Source organism: Arvicanthis niloticus, chromosome 4 (genome assembly GCF_011762505.2).
Source record: "Arvicanthis niloticus isolate mArvNil1 chromosome 4, mArvNil1.pat.X, whole genome shotgun sequence".
Lineage (NCBI taxonomy): Eukaryota > Metazoa > Chordata > Mammalia > Rodentia > Muridae > Arvicanthis > Arvicanthis niloticus.
Window position 1 is genome coordinate 60,967,956 of NC_047661.1, and position 23,879 is coordinate 60,991,834.

The 23,879-nt window shown below is 37.1% G+C and overlaps 1 protein-coding gene across 2 annotated transcripts in view; it reads left to right on the forward strand.

Moving 5' to 3' along the window:
* The window catches only part of Pdgfc (platelet derived growth factor C), a 162,334-nt gene that overhangs the window by 81,652 nt on the left and 56,803 nt on the right, over positions 1-23,879 (forward strand). For both annotated transcript variants that reach the window (XM_034501241.2, XM_034501242.2), the window contains one exon: positions 6,582-6,777. In XM_034501241.2, coding sequence (XP_034357132.1) covers positions 6,582-6,777 — 196 coding nt within the window. The remainder of the gene's footprint in view (positions 1-6,581; positions 6,778-23,879) is intronic.

Consider the following 23,879-nt stretch of genomic DNA (forward strand, 5'->3'; position numbering starts at 1 on the left):
CTTGTCAGATAAGATTATATCCAGCTTGTCTTCTGTAGTAACTCATTTTTATAGGTTTACCCCACTAAATCAAACTGGAGTTTATTTTATCATTACCAGAGAGTTAAAATACTATGTTGTCAAAATTTTTCTATTTGAAAAAATCTCAATATAAGAATAATTCTCTAAACATTACTTGCTTAGTCTATTGTGATGTAAGTGGGGTATTTTCAAAAAGAAAAGAGACAATGTGATGATTATTGCATCAGTGCAGCCTTGAATTATTGGCATCCCAGACACACCCAACCAGATGACACTCCCAAGTTTTAGTTCAGTTATAAAATGTTCCATTTAATTGCCTAAAAAGTAAACATGATATTCTCATACAAGAAGATACAGAAGTCAGAGGCAGAGTGACCTTATTGTATGTTTTCAACTTGGATTTGGAACTGTTATTCTATATTATGATGCATCTGCCCACTTTTGCACATTGGCTTTTTCCCTGGACTAGATTCCATTCTGATAACTGAAAAGACACCATAGCTCCAGGATCTCACTGTTTCTCTCAAATTATCTCATTCACAAATAACAAAATGGCATCATTGAGTTGATTCTGAATAACCTGACAATGAGATCTGGACAATGAAAGAATTCATTATATTAATAATTTTCCTTAATGCTTCTGGGCAGGACCAGAGTAGGCCCCATCCCCTGCTTCTTCACAGTAATGGAAGGGGAGAGAAGGCTCTCCAAGTATAATTTTCGTGCACTGTGCATGGGCACTGCCCAAATTTCTCCTTTACTCTCAGAGTCAGGCAAGAGCCTAGTGTGTCCATTCTTATAATTTCATTAGATTCAGGGGAATTTTTAACTTCTGTAAATGCTGGTGTCATAGCGGTAACAAAAGTTCTGCTTTTCCTCATCAAATTCCTAATCCATTGCCTAGAATGAAAGCTAAGGTTCTACCAACTTGCTATTGTGAAATGGGAGGTAAATTTGCATTGTGTCTCAACCAACAACCTCTTGAGTAATGGCACTGAGTATCTTGACTATTGGTTAACTTTTCCTTCAGTTTACTTTTTAATATTATAGATAGCATTTCTCATTCGCTTTAATGCAGTTATGAAACTGTCTCTATAAAAGCATTTTAATTTTTAAATGGCATGTGATTATTTCTAGTTAACAAAAAGCAAGCATTAGCATCAGGTGGCTCTCCCAAAATACCAGAATTTTCTTTGATTGATTCATATTTTAGGTCTTAATGTGTTAAATTAAATAAAATAAGTACTATAAGACTGTAATGTGACATTCCTAGTGAGGGTAGGGTTACTGAACATGTTTTATTTTTAAAAATAAGCAGTCATATTAAGAAAATGTCCAATCTCAATAATCAGTACATTTCTGATGGTGGTCCTCAGGTGGTACATATACAGCTTATGTAGATGAATGTCAAGTAAGATACCAAATACAAATGATGGGAATTTACTAAGAGTTAATGTGAACATACATGTCAGAACTTCACTGTGCTGAGTGAAGCATCTGTATCCTTCACATGTATAATCTTTGGAAAGTTAGGATTTGAGGGTGAGCGGTTTAAAAGCTGAAATAATCTATAGAACTCTTTTCTGCCATGTTCTGAGATACACATTTCTTTATGATACCATTGTGTTAGAGCTAGTGACACCTATAAGGCACAGACAAGATAACATTTATAGATTTCCATAAATTATCTGCCTCATGAAAGTAATAGCATGGCAGAAAAGAAAAAAAAAAGTCACCAGAATGTCTATTAAACTCTATGTTTGCAGAGCTAAAGTAGCAGACAGTGTGAAACGGTGAGCACACTGTAGAAAGGTTATGCTCACAGTGGGTTTGGGTTGCAGAATATTCTTTTGTCATACTGCTCCGTGTAATACTAAGATAGACTTAACTATTTACCATGATAAGAGGACTAGGCTTTGTTTAGTCTCTAATGTCTCAAAGTGGCTGAGTAGTTCTTCTGCTTGTTTACTCCTTTTAGAGGGGACAAAAGTGAGTCAGCTAGAGCAAGTTCAAGAACCTCAACTGGTCATTTTTTTAAAATAATTATATATATGTATTTTTTTGGTGTACTAAATATAGCAATCCCTTCTTTCACTTGGTGAGTTGTCATTTGCTCTCCTGACTGTAAACTGTGATAGTTAGCACTAATCTTGTTGATCGTCTCTGTCTTACTCTGCTATGGTGTTAAAGACAGAGCAAAATGGTAGGTTTTGGTAAAACAATGGGAAAAGGAATGGCAACACTGAAGCTAGACCTTAAGGTTCCTGTCTCGGGTATTATCTTATGCAGTTATCCTTATTCAGAACGCAAGACATCAAGAGTGCTTTGGGGGCTCTTCTATACCGAGAATATGGAAAGGAAGTGTTGATTTTGCTGTGAAGTTTGATTTTGCCTTTGAAGAATTCAATAAAGGGAAGGCAGCATTATTCTAATTTTTATAGAAAAAATAAAACCCCAAGTTTTGTTCCTGGACTCAATGAACATACGTGTTCGAAATATCCATGTTGTATTTTACAGGGTTTCCGGGATTTTTTAAATGAAACTTGTTAATTAGCCATGTAAACAAACCATCTAGATGAAGATAAGGAAGGATAATAGGGCACAAAGGAAATACGTAAATACGTCATCAAAGACACAAGCAAACCAAAGCATAAATGAGACTAAAGAGCTTGTCAAATGGGAATTAGGAAGAGACACTGTGATTCATAAAGAAGTGTTTTTTGAACATTTAAAAATAACATGTACTTGGAATCAAGCACACTGCACATTTCACAGGCCATCTGTGAAGTCTGCCAGCCTGTGGGCCATGACTTGCTGTCAGACAGACACAGAACATGTTAGAGTTCACAGATGACGCCAGATTCTATTTACCAAACTTTAAACCCTGCAGTTCTTTTTTTGCTAATATTATGGTAAAATATTAATTTACTAGACCTGGTTTGATGACATATTCTTATAATCCCAGAACTCAGAAGTGTCTGTGGGACAAACAGGCAAGAATGATTGTCTCTTGTCTTGAGTTACATATTGTCAACAAACCATTCAAATGTTATCATTATCAATAACACATGTTGAAATGTTACAATTTTTGTTGATTTTATGATCTTCCTGCTCTATCATTCTCTGTCAAACATAGTAGATATGCCTCTAAAGGAGTCAATCACATAATTTGTGGAAGATAAGAAGGGATTTTTTTGATTTTAATATTAAACTGGTCAAATGAATATAGAGCTGAGTTGCTTCTGCATATGTATAGCCAGTGGTTTTACAGTGCTTGCATTATTAATCTCTGTTCTTTCCTTTTCCCCTGACATTGACTCATTTTAGTTTGGGGGTTTTGTTTCTTTGTTTGTTTGCTTGTTTGGTTGATTCTGTTGTTTGAGATAAGGTGTTTCTGGCACTTGGTCTGTAGACCAGACTAGCCTCAAAATTAGAGAACCATCTGCCTCTGTCTCCCAAGTGCTGGGATCAAAGGTGTACAACACCGCTACCTGGCCTTGTTTTAAATCATAATGCTGTTGCCATAAGAGGGTTTGGGCCAGATAATATGACATTAGCTATAATCATGAATTCTAAAAACAAAACAAATCAATGCTTTTATGTAGTTTTCCTTTTGCTTAAAACATACAAGATTTGTTATTTCATGCACATTGCAAGATTTTATGTTGGTGGCTGAGTCATTTAACTTCAAGCATATGTTTTATTGTAGTTTGGGTGTGTTGGTCACTGGCTGTAAGCAAATCAAAAGTTAGTTAAATGAGGGAGATTCTCTGTATAGTACTGCTTGCTTGCTTTATGCTTACATTCCCAGAAAAGTTATATTTTTGGAGTGATGGCTGTAAAAACCACAAAATTTTAGTGTAGAGTTTTCATTTGGTAGAGTGTGGGGACCCTCTTTCTTTTTCTCTTTCCTTTTTTCTTCTTCTGATAATAGACCTGGTTGTTTGAGGTTTACAGGAAGCATTGATTGTCACCTGTAAATTACATATGTTCGGTGGGACACCTCATTTTCCTCACATTTTGATGTACATTTTAGAAGCTATAATTTTAACTTAAATTGTAATTCTTATGACCACAAAAAAAGGCTAAGGTTTTTTTTTTTCAAATGATGTTTAATGAAATCATAAATTATAAATGTGAAAAAAATTAAATGGAAAGTTTAGACATAAACTTTTGACTGGGTTTATGAAAATAGAGTTCTAATATTTCAATAGCCAGAGGTTTTGTTCTAGAGTAGTGTTTCTCAATCTTACTAGTGCTGTGACACTTTCATACAGATCCTCATGTTGTGATGCCCCCAATCATAAAATTATTTTTGTTGGTACTTCCTAACTGTAATTTGCTCTGGTTATGATTTGTAGTGTAAATATCTGTGTTTCTTGATGGTCTTAGGCAACCCCTTGAATGGATCATTTGATGGCCAAAAGGGTCATGACCCACATTTTGAGAACCACTAATTTGTATATGACAAGATTGCTATATTTATCAACCATATATAGAATATAAGGTATTTTGAGATATAGCAGAGCATATATTAAATATTTCTATTAATCATTTTGTTTGTTTACATTTCAAATAATATCTCTCTTTCTGGTTACTCGTCCAAAACCCCTACATCCCATCCCCCCTCCTCCCTCTCCTTTGCCTCTATGAGTGTGTTTCTCCACCTACTCACCCATTCCTGCCTCATCCCTCTAGCATCTCCCTACACTGGGGGATAAAGGCTCCCTCCCCTCCCATTGATGTCAGATAAGGCCAGCTTCTGCTACATATGTAGCTGGAGCCATGAATCCCTCCATATATACTCTTTAGTTGGTGGTTTAGTCCCTGAGGGCTCTGGGTGGTCTAGTTAGTTTATATTGTTCTTCCTATAGGGTTGTAATCCCCTCAGCTCCTTCAGTCATTGTCCTAACTCTTCCATTGAAGTATCCGGGCTCAGTCCTATGGTTGGCTATGGCTATTTGCATTTATATTGGTCAGGTGCTGGTAGACCTTCTCAGGGAACAGCCATAGCAGGCTCCTGTCAGCAAGTGCATCTTGGCATCAGCAATAGTGTAGGGGTTTTGAATCTGCAGAAGGAATTGATCCCTATGTAGGGTGGTCTCTGGATGGCCTTTCTTTCAGTCTCTGCTCCATTTTTTGTCCCTGCATTTCCTTCGGACAGTAACAATTCTGGTTTTGAAATTTTGAGATGAATGGGTAGACTCATCCCTCAACTGGGGGGCTATGCATATAGTTTGAGAGATATATGAATATCTCATTTTACAGATAGAAAAATATTCCAGCCAGGGAGCCTGGAGTATTATACTGTATGGTATATTTTTCTTTTAAACAGTCAGATTTCAAAGTGATAAACTCAGGCACAGAGAAGTGATGCAAGGATGGTTATATGTTTTTGTCTTTAGACAGACATGAGCTCTTCTGAAAAACAAAAACAAAACAAACAAACAAACAAACAAAAAACCAGAGGCCACTGCTTTGCTCTCATTGCTCCTTGGGACAGTGGTTCTCAGCCTTCGTAATGCACCAGCCCTGATATAATTCCTCAAGTTCTGGTGACTCCCAACTATGAAATTATTTCCTTTGCTACCTCCTAAATGTGATTTTGCTACTGTTATGAATCACAATATAAATGTCTCACATGCAGAATATCTGACATGTAAGCCCAAAGAAATCATGATCCACAGATTGAGAACCATTGCTTTGGAAGGCTGTGTAAGACTTGGAGTCTTTTAGCAATTCCAGCGGCTGTGAAATTCTAAGCTTATATTGGGTCTAGCTTGATCAAGACTTGAATAATAAATTCTTAGTGATGTCGCTTTGTCGGCTCAGTTTCGAAAGCACCTGGGATTTTTAAAGCAGATAGGAAGCTCTGAATGCTTGTGGTGTTGTCTGCTGTTGACAGTTTCATTTGATATGAGAGGTGCTGGTGACCTCTACGTATAATGTTCCATTTTAGCTTGTTTAGTTTCGCATTTCTTTTTTTCAAGTTATTTCATATTTAATCATAAAATAATTAATGTAAATTATGAAATAAGTTCATTCTAGTCAGCCATACAATCATTTCTTTTTTTTATTTAGGAAATAAGTCATGATTTGTATATTTTTAATAGGTAATTGTACTGTTGGGCTTGATGCCTCAAACCTATTATCTCAACAACAGGAAATTAGACACAGGATAATCAGAAGTATGCCCCCCAGCTCTATAGTGAGTGTGTCAATAGCATGGGCTATATTGGATCCTGTCTCAAAATAAAAATAATAATAATAGAAAGTTATAGAATTACAACAACTCATTTAGAGTCAAAAATGTTGGTAATTTATACTTATCAGTAACTAGATTTAGAAAGACTAGTTTTCTATTTTCTTTCCGGTATAAAATATATAGCTTCAAAAATATTTTTGACAGATTTTGAGAAGAGTGATATTTGATTTATATTATAGGAGACATGCTTGGCTTCAGCACCTGGAGTGAAATTTACCCACTTGTTTTGAAGGCTGTGATTTTGGAAACATCTATCTGTTCTAACAATATGTCTATGTCTGTGTCTTTGGTTTAGGTGTGCAAGATCCCCGGCATGAGAGAGTTGTCACTATATCTGGTAATGGGAGCATACACAGTCCGAAGTTTCCTCATACTTACCCAAGAAATATGGTGCTGGTATGGAGATTAGTTGCAGTAGATGAAAATGTGCGGATCCAGCTGACATTTGATGAGAGATTTGGGCTGGAAGACCCAGAAGATGATCTATGCAAGTGAGTGACACACGTGAAGTTCCAGCGGTGTGTGACACTGCTGGTTTCAAGTCACTTCTGTAATATACATTTAAATGGAACCTTTGGCTAACCTAATTTTACAAATATGTTCAACTTTTATTTCACCTAATGTCTTTTTAAAAAAAAATTATTAGAAGAGTCATACGCATACATACATTCAGTAACTACTTTCTGTCTACCTCTTCCTACACAATTTGGCAAAACTTTGGCTAACAGTGTACCTGAGTATTTCTGCATATTATAGGAAAGAGGGAATAAAAGCTATGTAAAGGATTGTAGCTAGACTACATAATGTGAATTACCATTGGGATTTATCTTATATTTGAGCTTCTTGAAAGTCAAGTCAATGAAATAAATAAAACATGAATGAATAAATAATAATGAATAAATGAATAAAAACAGTATTTAAAGGGAGCAAGAAAGATGACTCAGTGGGAAATAAGGTCCATACTATACAAGGACCTGATTTCAGATCTCTAGCAGTTGGGTAGCTGCTATATAATCTCATAATAGAGTGGACTCTGAGCAGTCTAGGTACCTGAAGCAGTGAGATATAACCAAAGAGATCCTGTCTCAAAATATTAAGGTAGAGAAGCAACTGTGCAAGAGACCCCTTATCAAACACACACACACATGTTCACTCAGAAGTCACACACACTTTTATATATATAAAATATATATAATATTTTATATATATAATATTATATATATGTGTGTGTGATATATATAATATATATTATTATATTATATATACAATATATATATATAATATATATGATAATATAATAATATTATATATTATTATATATTATCATATATATTATATATATATATCACACTCAGACACACACACATGCATACATATGCACACACACGTGTGTGTGTGAGCACAACTTCTTAAGCAAAAATTGTATCTACAGGTTTATATTATTTAAATGATACATTGATACCTAATTACATATATTCAAAACTAAGAAGCTCGAGTCTCATTAGGAGGAAGGCATACAGTCTGGAGAGCAGAATTTGACATTCAAGATAAGCATGCAAGGTGGGGATGCACCATGGTTCCCTGTAGCATTCAAGATCCAGTTAGCTGGTTTATTTCAGCCACACAGATGATCTACGGTAATTTGGATGAATGTTACTCTTTCAACACCATGTTGATACACTTGTCAAGGTTTTGTGGTCTTAAGAATTTTCACTTCAATGCCATTTGTGCAACATGAAAATATTTGACTTGATGGCCTTTTCTGGATTCCTTGTGTCTTCTTTGGTATGCAAGTTAAAAGAGACTTTTTGTTTTTTGTCATACATAATAAATAAATATTTCAGGGCACAGAAAATACTTTTAGCTTTATCATCTGCATCCTTTCACCACATTTCTTCTTTCAGTACCTGAGATTTGCATTATTTTTTTTTCTTTCTGTGTATAATGTCAACCAGCAGAAATAGGAACTATCCTGAAATGACTGGGGTTTAGCACTGTATTATATAGAGTATCAGGTAGGTGATAGAAACCATCAGGTGCCTGGAAACTGATGCAAATTATGTACTTCAGCACAACTTAAAACTCATGTTTCTTGGTTTTTATGTAGATATTTTTTTCTGTAAATAAGAATTCCAAATTTTGTGAAACACATGAAGAGTCTGGGGTTTACTCAAGTGAGTAGAAAATAAGTAATTTAGATCAGTAGATGGAGGCACTGTGGACCTCTGTTTAACTGATTGACATATTATAGAAGAGGGCATGATATGTGTGTATGTTGCTTAAGTAACACACACACACACACACACACACACACACACACACAGACATATATACATTTAGTTATTGATCAGAAGATAACTGTCACCCTGCCTGCCATAAGCAAAAGCATAGAGCTTTTTATCTAGCATAGAGCTTGACTTTAAGAAACCACCCTTCCTATGGCTTTGATGTCCCTCCTTGATTGCAGGTCTTGTTCTTCTAAGCTCTGTATCCCTGAGTGACAGCTCCTGCCCATAGTCAATCTTTCCTGTTTGCTCTAAGTCAGTGAATCTTTGGGATAGCTCGAATTTTTCTATACCACTGAAAGCAGTCTTTTCATTCATACCTAAGAATGGTCAGAAAGTGGGAGTAACATATTATATTCTCAATTTAACTAAGTAGAATTAAATTGTTTATAACTGACCATTTTAAACATTTACCACTCATAAACAAGGACTTCTATTTCATATTATTCTTACTAAATTTGTTCCTTTCTTCAAATTTTGAGAATATAACAAATATGAAATAGTACATGCTCAGTAACTTGGAATTTTTTCTGATGAATTTCAATTCTCATGAAATTTAGTTATTTTCATATTTAGTAATCGCCACTCTTGCTTCCTGTTTTTTGAAATGCCTACACATGCCTCTGGTATAATTTTCCTTTGTCTGTTCAGCTATTCAAATCTTGTGCCTCATATTTAAGCCTTGCTGGCATATGTTTCTGTGATTGTGCAGGTTTTCACCAGGGCACGTAATAGCTTGCAGTCTTCACTAAAAAAGTCATTCTCACCAGGGATATTCAAAGCCAGACAGCTTACATAGTAGGTTTGTGCTAAGGATCTCCTATACTGGACTGCTTGATTCTTTTGGTAGCAGTATTTGTCTTACTGTATGTCTTTGCCTTAATTATCTTTCTAAAGCAGACATTTCTGTTACAGGTGTCTCAACTTGCTTTCTCCTTTGGAACTGTCTTGATTACCTTAATTTTCAATATATTTTCACAAATAGTCTTTAAAAATTTCATTACTAGAGTGTATTAGCATTTTCTAGAGGAAGAGAATTTATAGAATGAATCAATAGATTGATGATAGACAAATAGATGATAGACAGGTAGCTGATAGATAGATAGATAGATAGATAGATAGATAGATAGATATAGAGATAGAGAGATACGTTGATAGATCCTACATAATAGAGAGGGATTTATCAAAATGACTTACAGGCTGTGGTTGAACTGGCACATCAATGACTGCCTACCAACAGAAAGTTCAAGAATAAAGTAGTTGTTTGGTCCATGAGCTGGATGTCTTAGTTGGTCTTCAAAATGTAGGATCTAATGCCAGTAAAGGAACAGGCTTGTCAACAGGAGTGAAGAGAACTTACTACCTGAAGATGTGTCCCAGATTAAATGTGTATCTTCCCACCTCAAGAGATTCAGATTTAAAATGGGTTTTCTCACTTTAAATGATTTAATTAAAAGAAAAAAGAAAATCTATCACCTGTGGACCTAGCCCTTTGGGTTTTAGTTAATTCCAGATGTGGTCAGGAGACAAGAAAAAAGAACCATCACACAGGCCTTGGGCCTAGCACCTCTCACATGCTAGGCAATGACTCTACCACTGAGCTGCTTCACACAGCTCTTTTTATTTGGAGACAGAATGAGGGTAAGTTACTCAGACTGTCTTTGACTGTTGTAGCTCTAGCAAGAGTTGACCCATGATCTTCTTGCCTCAGTTTCTCGAGTAGGTGCAATTACAGGCTTATGGAGCCTGCTTTGTTTCTTTTTAATATATTATTTGGAAAGAGTTTGTGAATTTTCCTTTCAAGCTACTCACATTTTTAGCTCATTTACCTAAAATCTCTAGAAAATTTTGACTAAATCTGATATTGTAATCATGGAGAATCTTGACTTGAGTAACACCATGTTGCTGTGTGTATTGGGATCCCCTTTTATGTTCATAAATTTTAAAACTTTTCTTCAAAGAAGTCTTATGTACAAACATACACACATATATGTACACACATATGTGTACATAGGTATGTAATTTACATTTATTTTTTGATTTCTTTTTGTTTCATTTTTGAGGTTTTGAATAGATATTTTTCTATTGCTATGTGACTCAGGCTGTCTACTGTGTGACTCAGGCTGTCCTCAAAATCATGGTACTTTGCCAACCTCAGCCTCCCAGCTGTGGTGATTAATCATGTATTCCCATTTTATTTTGATATTTTATATAGATTATATTTCCATTACAAAATTAAACTTTCTAGTTACATGTTGTGTTTACACAGCAATGCAGTCAATTTTTTTGTATTAGTCTATTAACTTGTTGTTTTCTTACTTATTTAATAATTGTTTTGGGGGTTAATTTGAACTCATACAAAATGCCATATGGATTTTTAAAGGAAAATTTTCTCTTTTTTATTCTTACATCATCTTTTTAACTTCCTAGGTTCTTGTATACATTACTGAACATCTCTGTCTTCTTCCTTATTTTAAAGAGCTTGCTTTTAAAATGGTGTAATATTTGAAATATATTCAAGTTTGAAGAATGTTGCAAATATAAAATTGAAAAATGAGCCTATATTAGTAGCCTAGGTTTCTTCAGTGTTAAGATCTCACAAAACCCACAGAAAAGTTGCATAAATAGAAAATTTATATCTGTGTGATGATGGAGAGAAAGTTCAGAAATAATTAGGTGTCTGATTTTTCACCTTCTAGGGTATTGGCTCTACATTTAGCTATTCTGTCTCCCAACCTCCCTCAACTCTAACTGTCCTTATGTCCTTGCATTTTATAGCTTGGGTTTTCTGAAAAAAGTTGTCCAGGCACTCTTTAGAGGTTTGTTCAGTTCCTTATGATTATACTGAGGCTTGGGTTCTTGAAAAGAGTTGTAAAGTTTATATATACTTACCATACCAAGAGGGCAATGCTATCCAGTCACCTATTATTGACTTATCAGAGGTTATACTTGATCACATAAGTTTTCAACTTGGATTCTTCTCTGGTAAAATAATATATTTCCTTTTCATGGCCTGCTATTTGGAGTTATATAACCAAGTCCCATCTATTTTTAATAAATGAGTAAGATTTGCTTCCTGGAGGAGGTGTGTGTGTGTGTGTGTGTGTGTGTGTGCGCGCGCATGTGTATGGCTGTACATGTGTCCATGTACCCATACATTTATATACTGTGTTTATGTATAAAAGCATATCTATTTGATTGTATAAGACTTGAAATCTTTAGTAAAGATTTTCCTTCCTTATATCTGTTAAATGATTAGTTAAGCTGAGAAACATGACATTGTCTACTTTCATTGATGTTTTGTTTTTACTTCAAGGTACACGATTCCTATTATAAATGCCCCCTCTTACATTATTATTTGCCTCCAGTTTTTTGTCTTTCTATGTATATGCATGTAAGAGTTTGTATCTATGTGCACTGAATTACCATAGAATTTATTCTAGGTCACTAGTGTTTGATGAATATTTAATTCTATTCTACTTTTATGTTTCTTCAGTTTTCTCACTTGCATTATTTATGGTGTCTTTTTATTCTATTTTCTTTCCTTTTAATTAAAAAAGAATGTACCAATATCTTTTTAATATCTTTAATATACCTTTAATTAAACAATGTATAAAGGTAAGTGTCTTAGGATTTCTATTCTCGCACGAAACATCATGACTAAAAAACAAGTTGGGGAGGAAAGGGTTTATTCAGCTTACACTGCCACATTGCTGTTCATCTCCAAAAGAAGTCAGGACAGGAACTCACACAGGGTAGGAAGCAGGAGCTGATGCACAGGCCATAGAGGGATGGTACTTACTGTTTTGCTTCCCCTGGCTTGCTCAGCTTATTTATTTATTTATTTATTTATTTATTTATTTATTTATTTATTCATTTATTCATTTATTTATTTATCATTTTTTGCATTTTTATTGGATATTTTATTAATTTTGAATACAGATGTCATTCATTTCCCCCCCATTTTCCCTCCCGAGAAAACTTTATTTCATCCCCCTCTCCTCCTTTATGTTTTTATACCATTTTGATTACATGCATGTATTAAGGTCAGTTCTAGGTTAAGGGTCTAAAAATACAATAGATGCAAATAGTCAAGAAACAAGCAATACAATAAACACAAATAATCAAAGGAAAAGCAAGGCATTAAACCCAATTACATGAACACTCCAGTGATCACTGTTTCTAAGGGCTTATCAGTATGACCAAAGTATCTGAGTTTACTTCCCTACTTCCTTGTTTTAGCCTAAAATTTAGATTCCTGCCTGAAGTTAGTTCTTTGTTCTAGCCTAATATTTTGGTTACTGCCAGAGATTACTTCTTTGTTCTAGCCTAAGATTTAGATTCCTACCTGAAATTACTTCTTTGTTCTAGCCTAATGTCAGATTCTTGCCTGAAGCCTACTTTCTTGTCTTTGGCCAATGTCATATTCCTGCCAATGGTCAATGTCATATTCCTGCCAATCAGCTCCAAAGGCTTTCTGCCTCTCCCCCTTTTTATTTCATTAACACAACTGATCCTGTCTTAGGTTGTTCGGAAAAGAACGTTTTCCTTACCCATCATGGAATATGCATTATCAAAAGCAATGTATTTCTGTCTTAGGTTGGTAAGGCTCTTTGCAGAATCTTACCTGTAGTTGGCTTGCCAGCCTCTTAATTTAATAACTCTGTCTGGGGATCCATTTTCAAGTTCAAGCCATTTACTTAGTTGCCAACATGTTGATGTTGTTGAAGAAAAGCTTTAACATGATGGGCAGGAATAAAAGCATTCCCAGGACAAAAAAGGCTAGCATGATCAAGCTATATATGCCATTTTTGAAGCTTGACCAAAATAGAAATACTGACCTCAGGCCATGGATAATTTGGATATTTTCTTTGTTTTCATTTTAAATGTTATCCCCTTTCCCATTCCTCCTTCTGGGAATCCCCTGTCTCATCAACCCTCCCCTGTGTCTATGAGGATGTTCCTCCACCCACCCAACCACTCTCACCTCCCCACCCTCAAATTCCCCTACACTGAGTCATGGAACCTTATATAATTCAGGACTACCAGCCCATGGATGGCACCTATCATAATGGGCTAGGCCCTCCCCCTTGATCACTAATTGAGAAAATGCCTTACAGCTGGATCTCATGGAGGCATTTTCTCAAAGGAGGTTCCTTTCTCTGTGACAACTCCAGCTGTGTTGAGTTGACACACAAAACCAACCAGTACAGTAAGAAATGTTTTCCTTCCTCCTACAATGCAAAGCATTCTTCTGGAATAACAATGTGCTTTATATGAGGATTGTGTCCAATGTCCCTTGAGACTGAATAAAGCTGCAGGACGATCCACAAGTGCCTGCAGTACAGTTTATTGGGAGCTTGTTTGTTCCTGACTGCAGAATAGCAGATGAATCTCTATGACTTGGGTTAGAAAGAAGGTCATATATAGTGGTTAGGACAAAAAGCCACCTTAGTTGGAATATGCCTGTCTTATCTGAAGCTTACATCAAAGGCTGCAGGCAAATTCTTGGAAGTCCATGGGACTATAGTCCTGTTGCAATGTTGCATTCTATGCTCTAAGGGCTTGTTTAATTATAGATGCCAGGGAACTGCCAGGAAAACCAGCAGGTTACATAGTAGTAGGCAGTCATGGCTCCCATAATTCTAGATGACTGGTCATGTCAAAATGAGTGCCTATCATGATAGTAGATGATAGTAGTTTTTCCTTCTTGATCTCAGGTGTCACTTAGCTAAACTGCTTCTGACAAAGTACAGCTGAGTTGTTTAATGTGGTGATTGAAAGGATCATTTGACAGCATTGCTAGAGTTTAGGAGGAAGTTGTGTAAAACCAGACTGGATGAACTTGAATTAGGTTTCAAATGGTTCTTTCATTGTGCGGATATGGATGTAGAAACTGGATCTGTCTTGTGTTCGGTTGCTGTGGTAACATGCCCTGCTAGAAAAACTTTATGAAGAAAGGGTTTATTTGGCTTACAACTTCAGGTTATAGCCCATCATTTTCGGTAAGCCAAGATAGGGATTCAAACCATGTCATTTCCCCAGTGAAAAGCAGAGAGCGAAATAAACACACGCCTATTTGTGTTCTGCTCACTGGCTATACTTACATACTCCAGGATTCTTTGTCCTGATAATGGTTGTAAATACAGCAGGGTAGGTTTTCTCATATCAATTAAAATTTTATTCAAGACCTGTCACTAATGGACGTGAACTCAGGCTCAGCTCTTCTAGACAGTCCCTCATTGATATTCTCTTCTTTCTAGATCATATGACATTGACAATTAAAACTCATCATTGCAGTTACATATGGACCATGCTGCAGCATTGAATTAGTGACATAACAGGCTGGCTGTGAGTGTTTGTAAATATCAACTACTGCAGCTCTACAGAAAAAAAAATGAGGCAAGTTCCTGGGATCAACAGTAACTTTGCCTGGATACCAAGAGAATCTCTGGGTTCCATGAAAGGCAGCACTGTGGTACTACTGTGATGATGTACACAGTGAGCAGGACTGGAGGAGTGGCTACACTCAGTACAATATGTAGCCACTGGGATAGGACTGTATATATAATTAATTAATTCACTAATTTACAATTTCAAAACCTTTCCCCTCCTGGTCCTCCTCTCAGGATCCCTTCCCAATCCTCCCCTCATTCTTCTCTGAGAGAGTAGAGAACCCCTTGGGTATCCCTCCACCCTGGCACATCAAGTCTCTGCAGGGTTAGAGGTATCCTCTCCCACTGAGGCCTGTTACAGCTGCCCTGTTGGGGAACTGATTTCACAGTCAGGCCACAGCTTAGGGACAGCTTCCCCCTCCCCCAGATCAGTTGTTGTTGGACCCACCTGGAGACTGAGCTGCAGATATGCTACAAATTTTCTGGGGGCCTTGACCCATCCTGTGTATGCTGTTTGGTTGGTGGCTCAGTATCTGATAGTTTCCTGGGGTCCAGATTAGTTGGCTCTGCTTGTGCTCCTATGGAGTTCTCCTCCAATGCTTCTAATCCTTCCCTCAACTGTTCAATAAGAGTCCCCGACCTCCCTCCAAAGTTTGGCTGTGGGTACCTTTATCTGCTTCAGTCAGCTGCCTCATAGAGTCTCTCAGAGGACAGTCATGCTAGGCATATCAGGGTATCAAAAATAGTGTCAGGGACCAGTGCTTGCCAATAGGATGGGTCTCAATTTGGGGCCAGTTACTGGTTGTCCATTTCTTTAGTCTCTGTTCCATCTTTGTGCCTGCATTTCTTGAGACAGGACAAATTTGGGGTCAAAAGTTTTGTGAGTAGTTTGGTGTCCTTATCTTTCCATTGAGAGTCCTGCCTGGCTATAAGAGGTGGCCACTTCAGGTTCCATATCCCTACTGTTAGGCATCTCAGCTAAGGTCACACCCAATGACTCCTGGCTGAGGGCACTTATAAGTACATATGGGTGAATCTGCCTGCCTTCCTGTAAACAGGAGATATTTTGTTTTTCAGTTTCTCCCTCTTTTTTCAACTTTCTGTCTCTCTGTCTATCTATTTATCTATCTATCCATCTATTCTATCATCTATCTGAAGAAGTGGGCTGATAAGGAGAAAGGTGAGCACATTGGTAGGCTCCTGATTCTCTGCTCTACACACTCATATTTGATGTATCATTTACAGACCCTGCTCCTCCATTACAGAGATGTGATGTAATTCTCTGCAGAAGATTTTAGTAAAAAGTTCTTTGGGATTTGTTTTGTTGGTTGGTTTAACATTCCTTTTTTCCTTTTCTGATGTAAGTAATCCCCCCATTGCCCATAAATTTCTGAAAGCAAGATGATAAGAGACAGCATTTGAAAAAGGATTTGTTAAGCACCAATCTGACTAAAAATACTGCCTTCTCATCACACATGGCTATTTAAAGTAAGAATACTTGAAACAACCCACAATGACCAGTTGCAAAGAGAAGTTAATGAATTTTGGAAATAATAAAATTGCTAAATAATCAGAGTTTTTTAAGATTTAGAATTTAATATGATCAAAAATTTATAGTCGTTCTCTAAAATAAATCCTTTCCTTTAGACATTTGCTTGTCTTCCTCCTGTTTATAGTAGAATTAATGTGACCTTATTATTTACTCATTTATTTATTCCCACATCTAACAAATATTTATTGAACACTATGTTGACTAATATGATGACAGCAGTGAAACAGAGATGACTATGCCCTCATAGAGTCTACAGTCTGGGTAAAGACTAGGAAACAGACAAGATAAAATACTACCCACCCCAACACACAGACAGAAGAGTTGTTTCTTTAATGGGTTGAGTTTATACTGCTTCTCTGTCCATTTTCTAAATCATACCATAATTGGGTATTTGTGCTGAAAACTAAATAAATATCATTTATACATAAAGTGGTTAGATTAAACTTGCCATGCAGACGTCAAATCTCAAATATCCATTTCTGTATATCAACTTGACTTCTTCCTTTGAGAGTACCATGGATTTTTTATATCAGCTTCATAAAACCTTTGCAAGTTGTGCAGCATAAAAATTTTAAGACAATGTCACCTTATGCAAACCATAAAACCTTGCCATAGTTGGTGGCCATACAACTTTAATAAACACAATGTTGTTTATGTGTCTGATAATGATCACAGAGACATTTAAGTACATGGAGGATTTCCTTAAAAGGACTGAGGGAATGAACGTCATACCTATTAATAGTTTGTATTTGATTTAAAAAATATTTTGATCCTGCAGAAAGCCAAAGCTCTATCATGTAACCTTTTAGATATCCTATGCACAGCTTTTTTCCGACCTGAACCCAAGATTAAGTATCTGGGTATTACAATTCATTACTTACAGTTTTTATGTTACTGCACACAAAAGACAGATAAAGAAGGCAAAGCAGTGCTTCTGGAGGTATGCTGTGGGCATCCTGCTAGAAGACAGAAATGGTTGTGCTGGGCCTTAGATGCATTGAGAAGTCTGTGACTATCTTGTCTTCACAGGGGCAGCCGGAGTGCCCTAAAGCATCCCTGACTTCTCTGGATTTTGTCTTAGGAGAGCCCCTGTGCTGAGACATGCAATTGCTGGTTATTATCTCTGCCCACTGTAACACAATGTTACAGAAAGGTGGCTTACAAATGACAGAATTTATTTCTCAGTTCTGGATGTAAGTACAAAATAAAGATGCCAACAGATCTTGGGGGTGATAGCAACCTGGCCACAGGGGTAGTCTTCCTCCTCTCCCCCCATATGACACAAAGAATGAGGGGTTTATTTTAATTTTGTGGAGACAACAATGGCCTTCATAACCTTATCACCTCTCAAGGCACTGTGTCTTATTACCATCACAGTCTTAGGAGTTATAAATTAACACAGGGCTGTTGATAAGATATAAGCATTACAATCACACAAGTTCCTGAAACAAATGACTTCAGTGGTGAGGAAGAAGAAGAGGTAAGAGCAGTGCCTAGACAATGCTGTGTTATCAACTAAAAATAAAATAAAAAAAAATACACACTAACATGGAGGAGGCCAGGGTTGCTGAGAACAACCCAGGAATACAGTATAAATGAGTTCTGCTCTGTAACACTTCCGTAAAATGAAATAATGTTTGCATGATGGAGAAGTGAAGGCTCAGTTTGCCAGAATTGGGAAATGCAGGCACTATATGAGAATAAAGAGTTTTGCAGGAGTGGGACCTGCCTTGGAGGCAGCTAGTGGAGAGTCCATAGTGCTAGCCGAGTTCTAGCTGTGAAAAGCCTTGGACCCGGAGCTGTCTCTGAGCATCATCTTTTCTCATGTTGTCTGAAGACAAGCCTATTGTTGATGAAGGGTCATAGGCTCGTCCAAAGGAAGTCATTTCTGACAGATCAGGTGAATGAATACCCGAATAAACAAATTTCAGGGGTCAGAGTTCTCAGAGGATTTTCAGTTTTGATTTTCTAAGCACAAAACTTCCAGGCTTGCCATTCTTCATAATTGTGCTTCGACAGATTATTTTTCAATTGACCCAAATTCAGAACATTTTTCTCTCTTACATTTTTTTTCTTTGGTCTACTGGGAACTGGGACACCCATGTACTTGAGCGCAATGAGAATCTACAGAGCCCCAGTGTTTTCCATTTAACTTCTAAGTTATCTTTTGCTTCAAGACAAAATAACCACTTGCACATTGTCAACAATTGCAGCATCTTCATTAGATGCAATTCACAGAGAATGTGCCGTTCTATGATCACAGGTCAAGGTGTCCCTTCTCTGCCTTCTACATTATGGAAACAGAAAGAAAACACCAGGACAGCCTGGATCCCTTAGTGTCTAGGAACCATCTGTCATGCTGTAGGAGCTGCACAGTAACAGTGTACATTTCTCTCATTAGTCAGTGATGTGACTGGAGAGACAATGAGATCTATCCAAGGAGTGTTACTGGGACTTCAAACAGCCACAGATGCTCTCTAGTGAATACAACTAGTTTGGATCATGTCACTGGAGGGTTGAGTGATGGCTTTATATAGATGCCGAAATGACAGGATCTGGGGTCTGTGCCCTCTTCTGCCTGTCTACCTCTTTCTAGACGACATTTTTTTTTCTAGATCCTTATTCTTTTTAAATGTCAATTAATTCAAGGGGAAAGAACCTTCTCTTGTAATTGCTCTGGGAGGGATTTTGCTGTGGTAGGATGTGTGTGTGCTGAGTACTAGAGTCCAACAACTTGCAGGAGCAAGAACAGGAAACTGCTATAGTGGTGGACAAGCTCCTGTTCCATGGCCATTCCCCAATTCAAAGTGATGCCCTGTGATTTGAGTTCCTGAGAGCAAACCCCTCTCTTCACTCAAAAAGTAGGAGTTGGTACAAGCATAATAGTGTCTATTCTTTGTACTAAGGGTCTATGGGTTTGCCATGCAGCTTTCAAATTCCCAGTTACTCTTTTCCTACCTGTACTTTTGACCACAGAATAAAACTCCTTTTAGAGTACAGTTGCCCTGCACAACTCTTTTGAGTATATTTAGCTCAGTGGCATAATTTATAGCTTTGTTATCCTTTGGCCTCTGTAGAATGTAGTTTCGGAGCTTAAAAAAATCAGCAAAAACAAAACAGAAAACATTCCTCAGAGGACTTAAAATCATGGGTGGATTTCAGAATCAGGCTCAGATCAAAGGACTATGCTTTGGCTAATGAAATGTTTTGGTTTTATGTTTTGAAATGTTCAAAATCAACATTCCAAGTAGAGAAAATATGCATCTGTAATGATCCACACTCCCATCTGTCTACCCCAGAATTTGTCTGTCTGTCATTAGAGTCTGCTTTTTTTTCTGTATCCTTTTCTCATCTCCCAGTATATATCTGTCTGCTCATGGCCTTCCTTTTCCTACCTTCCCTGAGATTCTTTTGCCAAAGACCAGTTTCCTTCAATTACCCAGGCAGAGCTTTATCATTTGTGGACTGTAAGGTTCTGGGCTCTTGGAAGTTTCCATTGTGACATGCCCTAACTTTAAGTTGTCTTTCTGGGAGTCAGGATGAAGCCACTCATTCAGGCTATTCAAGTGGTATATTGGCTTATACTTAATCAACCCCTAGGACTGAAGAAATGTAAATAAACTTTCTTGTTTGACTGATTAACCAATTTACCTGGATTTCTCAACCTAGAAGGAGAGCACTAGCTAAGGAAACAGTATATCATTGCTTGCTAAGGAAGCTATAGATCATTGCTCAGTAAGAAAGGACTTTGGAAGGAGTAAACTTTACAATGGAACAGTCTGCAACAGCCTTTCTATCCAAACTTGTCTTTCCAGGCCATGTGTAATTATATCTCCAATATTAAAGCATTCACTTCATTTTGCTCTATGAGCTTTCAAATAGCACGTCTTCCTTAACATTTACTTTGTGTGTGGATGTGAGTGTGTGTGTGTGTGTGTGTGTGTGTGTGTGTGTGTGTGTGTATGCACACTTGATTCAGCAGATCAGAGAACATTACAGGCTTAGTTCTCCCCTGCTGCCCTCTGGCTCCCAGGAATGTAACTAGGATCATTAGAACTTTATCTGCTGAGTCACCTTAGAGGCTCACATATAACCCACATGTGTCACCGATGCCAACCTTTTAAATTACTGACTATTGGGAAGTTAGATTTCATTTAAGTCCCACCTGTCTTAATGAAAAAGGCTCCCCTTTAATAAAGTTAGTCTCTCAGTAGAAGGCTGCCACTGCAGCCTTTTATAATGCAGGCAGATGCAGGTATAAGTTATTTTTCTGATTAGTTGATGGATTTATTTCTAAATTATTTGATTTTCTTCTCTGAAAACTGACAGAATAAATTAAAAAAAAAAAAAAAAAACCTTTAACTTGGGCAAAAGGAGTGCTATTTGCTGTGCATGTGACCAGGGTTAAATGCAAAGATGAACACAGCACAGCAGAGGGCCTCTACACTGTGTTTGATTGGTTGCGGGAGATGTGGATAAAAGTGTCTCATCCCAGATTCATCTTCATCCTTTCATTTTAAGGAAAGGCAGGATGAGGATACCATCTTCTCACTGGTGCTTCCTTCAGGGACAGCCATGTTATGGTGGTCACCTGCTCACTGCTCTGTGAATCAGAGGCAGCAGCCAGCATGACTGACAACTAGTAACCAAACAATGGGAATCCTGGAAAAACTTCACTATGGCTCTACAGTTGTGTCCAACACTCCTCTCCTACGCAGAAGTGCCAAAGCAACAACTGTATAACAGTACTTTGAGATGAATACTCTGGAAGGTCTCTGGAGGTCACGCAGTGGAAGATTCGAGTTCTATAAGACCAAGAAACCAGGGTGGCAGCCGAGAAGATCACAGTGTCCAGAAGCTATAGCTTTCCTAAACTAGGAAAGATGGGGAAAAAGAAAGTTGGGAAGCATAAGAATATTTGGGGAGGGTTGACAGGAGTGGGGCCATGGTAGAGGGTAGTTGAAGTAATATGATCATAGTACATTGTATAAGAACATAATATTTTTAATTTTTAAAATAATCTAAAATGACAATAACCTTCATTGTTTGGGTAGCCTCTGACGTGTTCAGCAACTGGGCAACAATTCACAGTTGTGTTCTATACCTGGGGTACATTTGCTCGTATTTGCAGGGTTAGAAGTACCACCATTCCACAGTGTAATTGTGTGTCACATTCCAATGATGCCCGTCCTAAAAATACAGATGCTGTGTGTCGGCAGAAAAATAAATGTTGAAAACAAAAAGCTTTCTATTATAATATGGACATGGAATTAAAGACAACATTCATTATCAGATCAAAACTATGTGAGTACAAATATCATAGGAAAAGCCTCATTTAAGAGTAACATTTCATTAATTCACTTCAAAGGACAAGCTTTATGTAACCGCCTAAAGAAATGATATATGGTGGTTATGGCTTGCCTAAGATTTACTGAAATTAAGTGTTGGTCATGGTAGATGCTTGTATAAGCCATGCCCTGCCTTCTTCACAAACACTCAGATGTAGGCAGTGAAGGAGACCAGATGGCCAGATAGCCTTTTCCCCCTAAAAAGAACTCTCTGTGAACTCAGTTTTAGTGTATAAACAATAGACAATGTATGCTATCCTTCTCTGTATGTATGAAATTTGCCCAAAAGAGAATATCTCTTTTAATTATCAGTTATGTACCTTCTTAGGTTAGTGTTGTTGCTTCATGGTAGATGCTGGAGTTTCTGTCCTTGATTTTCAGCACTGCTCCTCTCTCTCTCTCTCTCTCTCTCTCTCTCTCTCTCTCTCTCTCTCTGTCTCTCTTTCTCTCTCTCTCTTTCTCTGAGTGTGTGTATGTGTGTGTGAGATCATGTGTGTGCAAACATGTATATGTGTGTGAGAGAGATGATGATGATGTGTGTGTATGTGTGTGTGTGTGTGTGTGTATGTGTGTGTGTGTGTGTGTATTTGTATAGGAGCATAAATCCTGTTTACATGTAATTTTTAGTTTTGATGAGGACCTTATGTAGGTACAGGGAGATTTGTCTTATTAGGCCTGTTATGGTTACTAGGACTAGAATTAGTAGGCCTGTTAAGGTTACTACCATCTAAGAGAACATTTGAGTGGCCGAGTAAAGGTGATTATTTCATCAGAATCAGGGTCAAATCCTGAAGGCACTTTTCAGCGCCCACACATGGGAGCAACTAGTTTAGAAAATGAAAAGGAGAGGCAGGCGGGTTTCTGAGTTCGAGGCCAGCCTGGTCTACAGAGTGAGTTCCAGGACAGCCAGGACCACACAAAGAAACCCTGTCTTGAAAAACAAAAAACAAAAAATAAAACAAAAAAAACAAAATAAAACAAAAACAAAAAAAGAAAATGAAAAGGTTAGTTCCACTCACCATACTGATTTCCTTGACTTGGATTACGTTGTGTTGGTAGACTCTGTTTGCATGGAAGAATTTCTTGGTAGCAATGCCCACTAAGGATGCCTGTTCTATCTCAGACTCACTTAGGTCACTTGCTACTAGAAGAATGGTTTTGGTTAAAGTGCTTTGCCTATTTAATAATGATATTCATTTTGCTGTTGTTTTGTGATATTGTGAATAGAACCAGAGTCTTACATATGTGTGGTGGTTTGAATAAGAATGACCCTCATTGGCTTATAGATTTGAATGCTTAGTCATCAGGGAGTGGCACTACTTGAGAAGGATTAGGAGGTGTGGCCTTGTTGGAGGAAGTGTGTCACTGGGGTTGGGCTTTGAAGTTTTCAAAAGCCCAAGCCAGGTCCAGAATCTCTTTCTTTTTGCTGCCTGCGGTTCTGGATACAGAATTCTCAGCTACTTCCCAGTAAAATGTCTACCTGTATGCCAACATGCTCCCTGCCATGATGATAATGGACTAAACCTCTGAAACTATAAGCAAGCCTCAATTAAATGTTTTCCTGTATAAGAGTTGCTGTAGTCATGGTGTCTCTTCATAGCAATCAAATACTAAGATAATCTGTTAAGGAAGCCCCCTACACCCTGAACACACCCAGCCCTATCAATGTATTCTTAGAATACATCATTTGCATAGAAGATGCAGTTCTTTTCTAGTACTGAGTAGATTTCTCTTGTTATATTTTTGTTGTTTGTCTTTTTGAAGGTGATATATATATATTAATATATATATATATATATATATATATATATATATATATATATATAATGCATAATAGGATACTAACAATATTTTTATTAACCTGATTTGAAAATGTTAAAAATCTTTACAAAAATATTTTGAAAGGCTTAGAGTTGAAAATATACTATTCAGGTTTCTTAACCAGTTTGATGCATGAATGATTTCTTCCACTAGAGTTCATCTCTAATTCAGTGTTAACTTTTAAATGGAAAA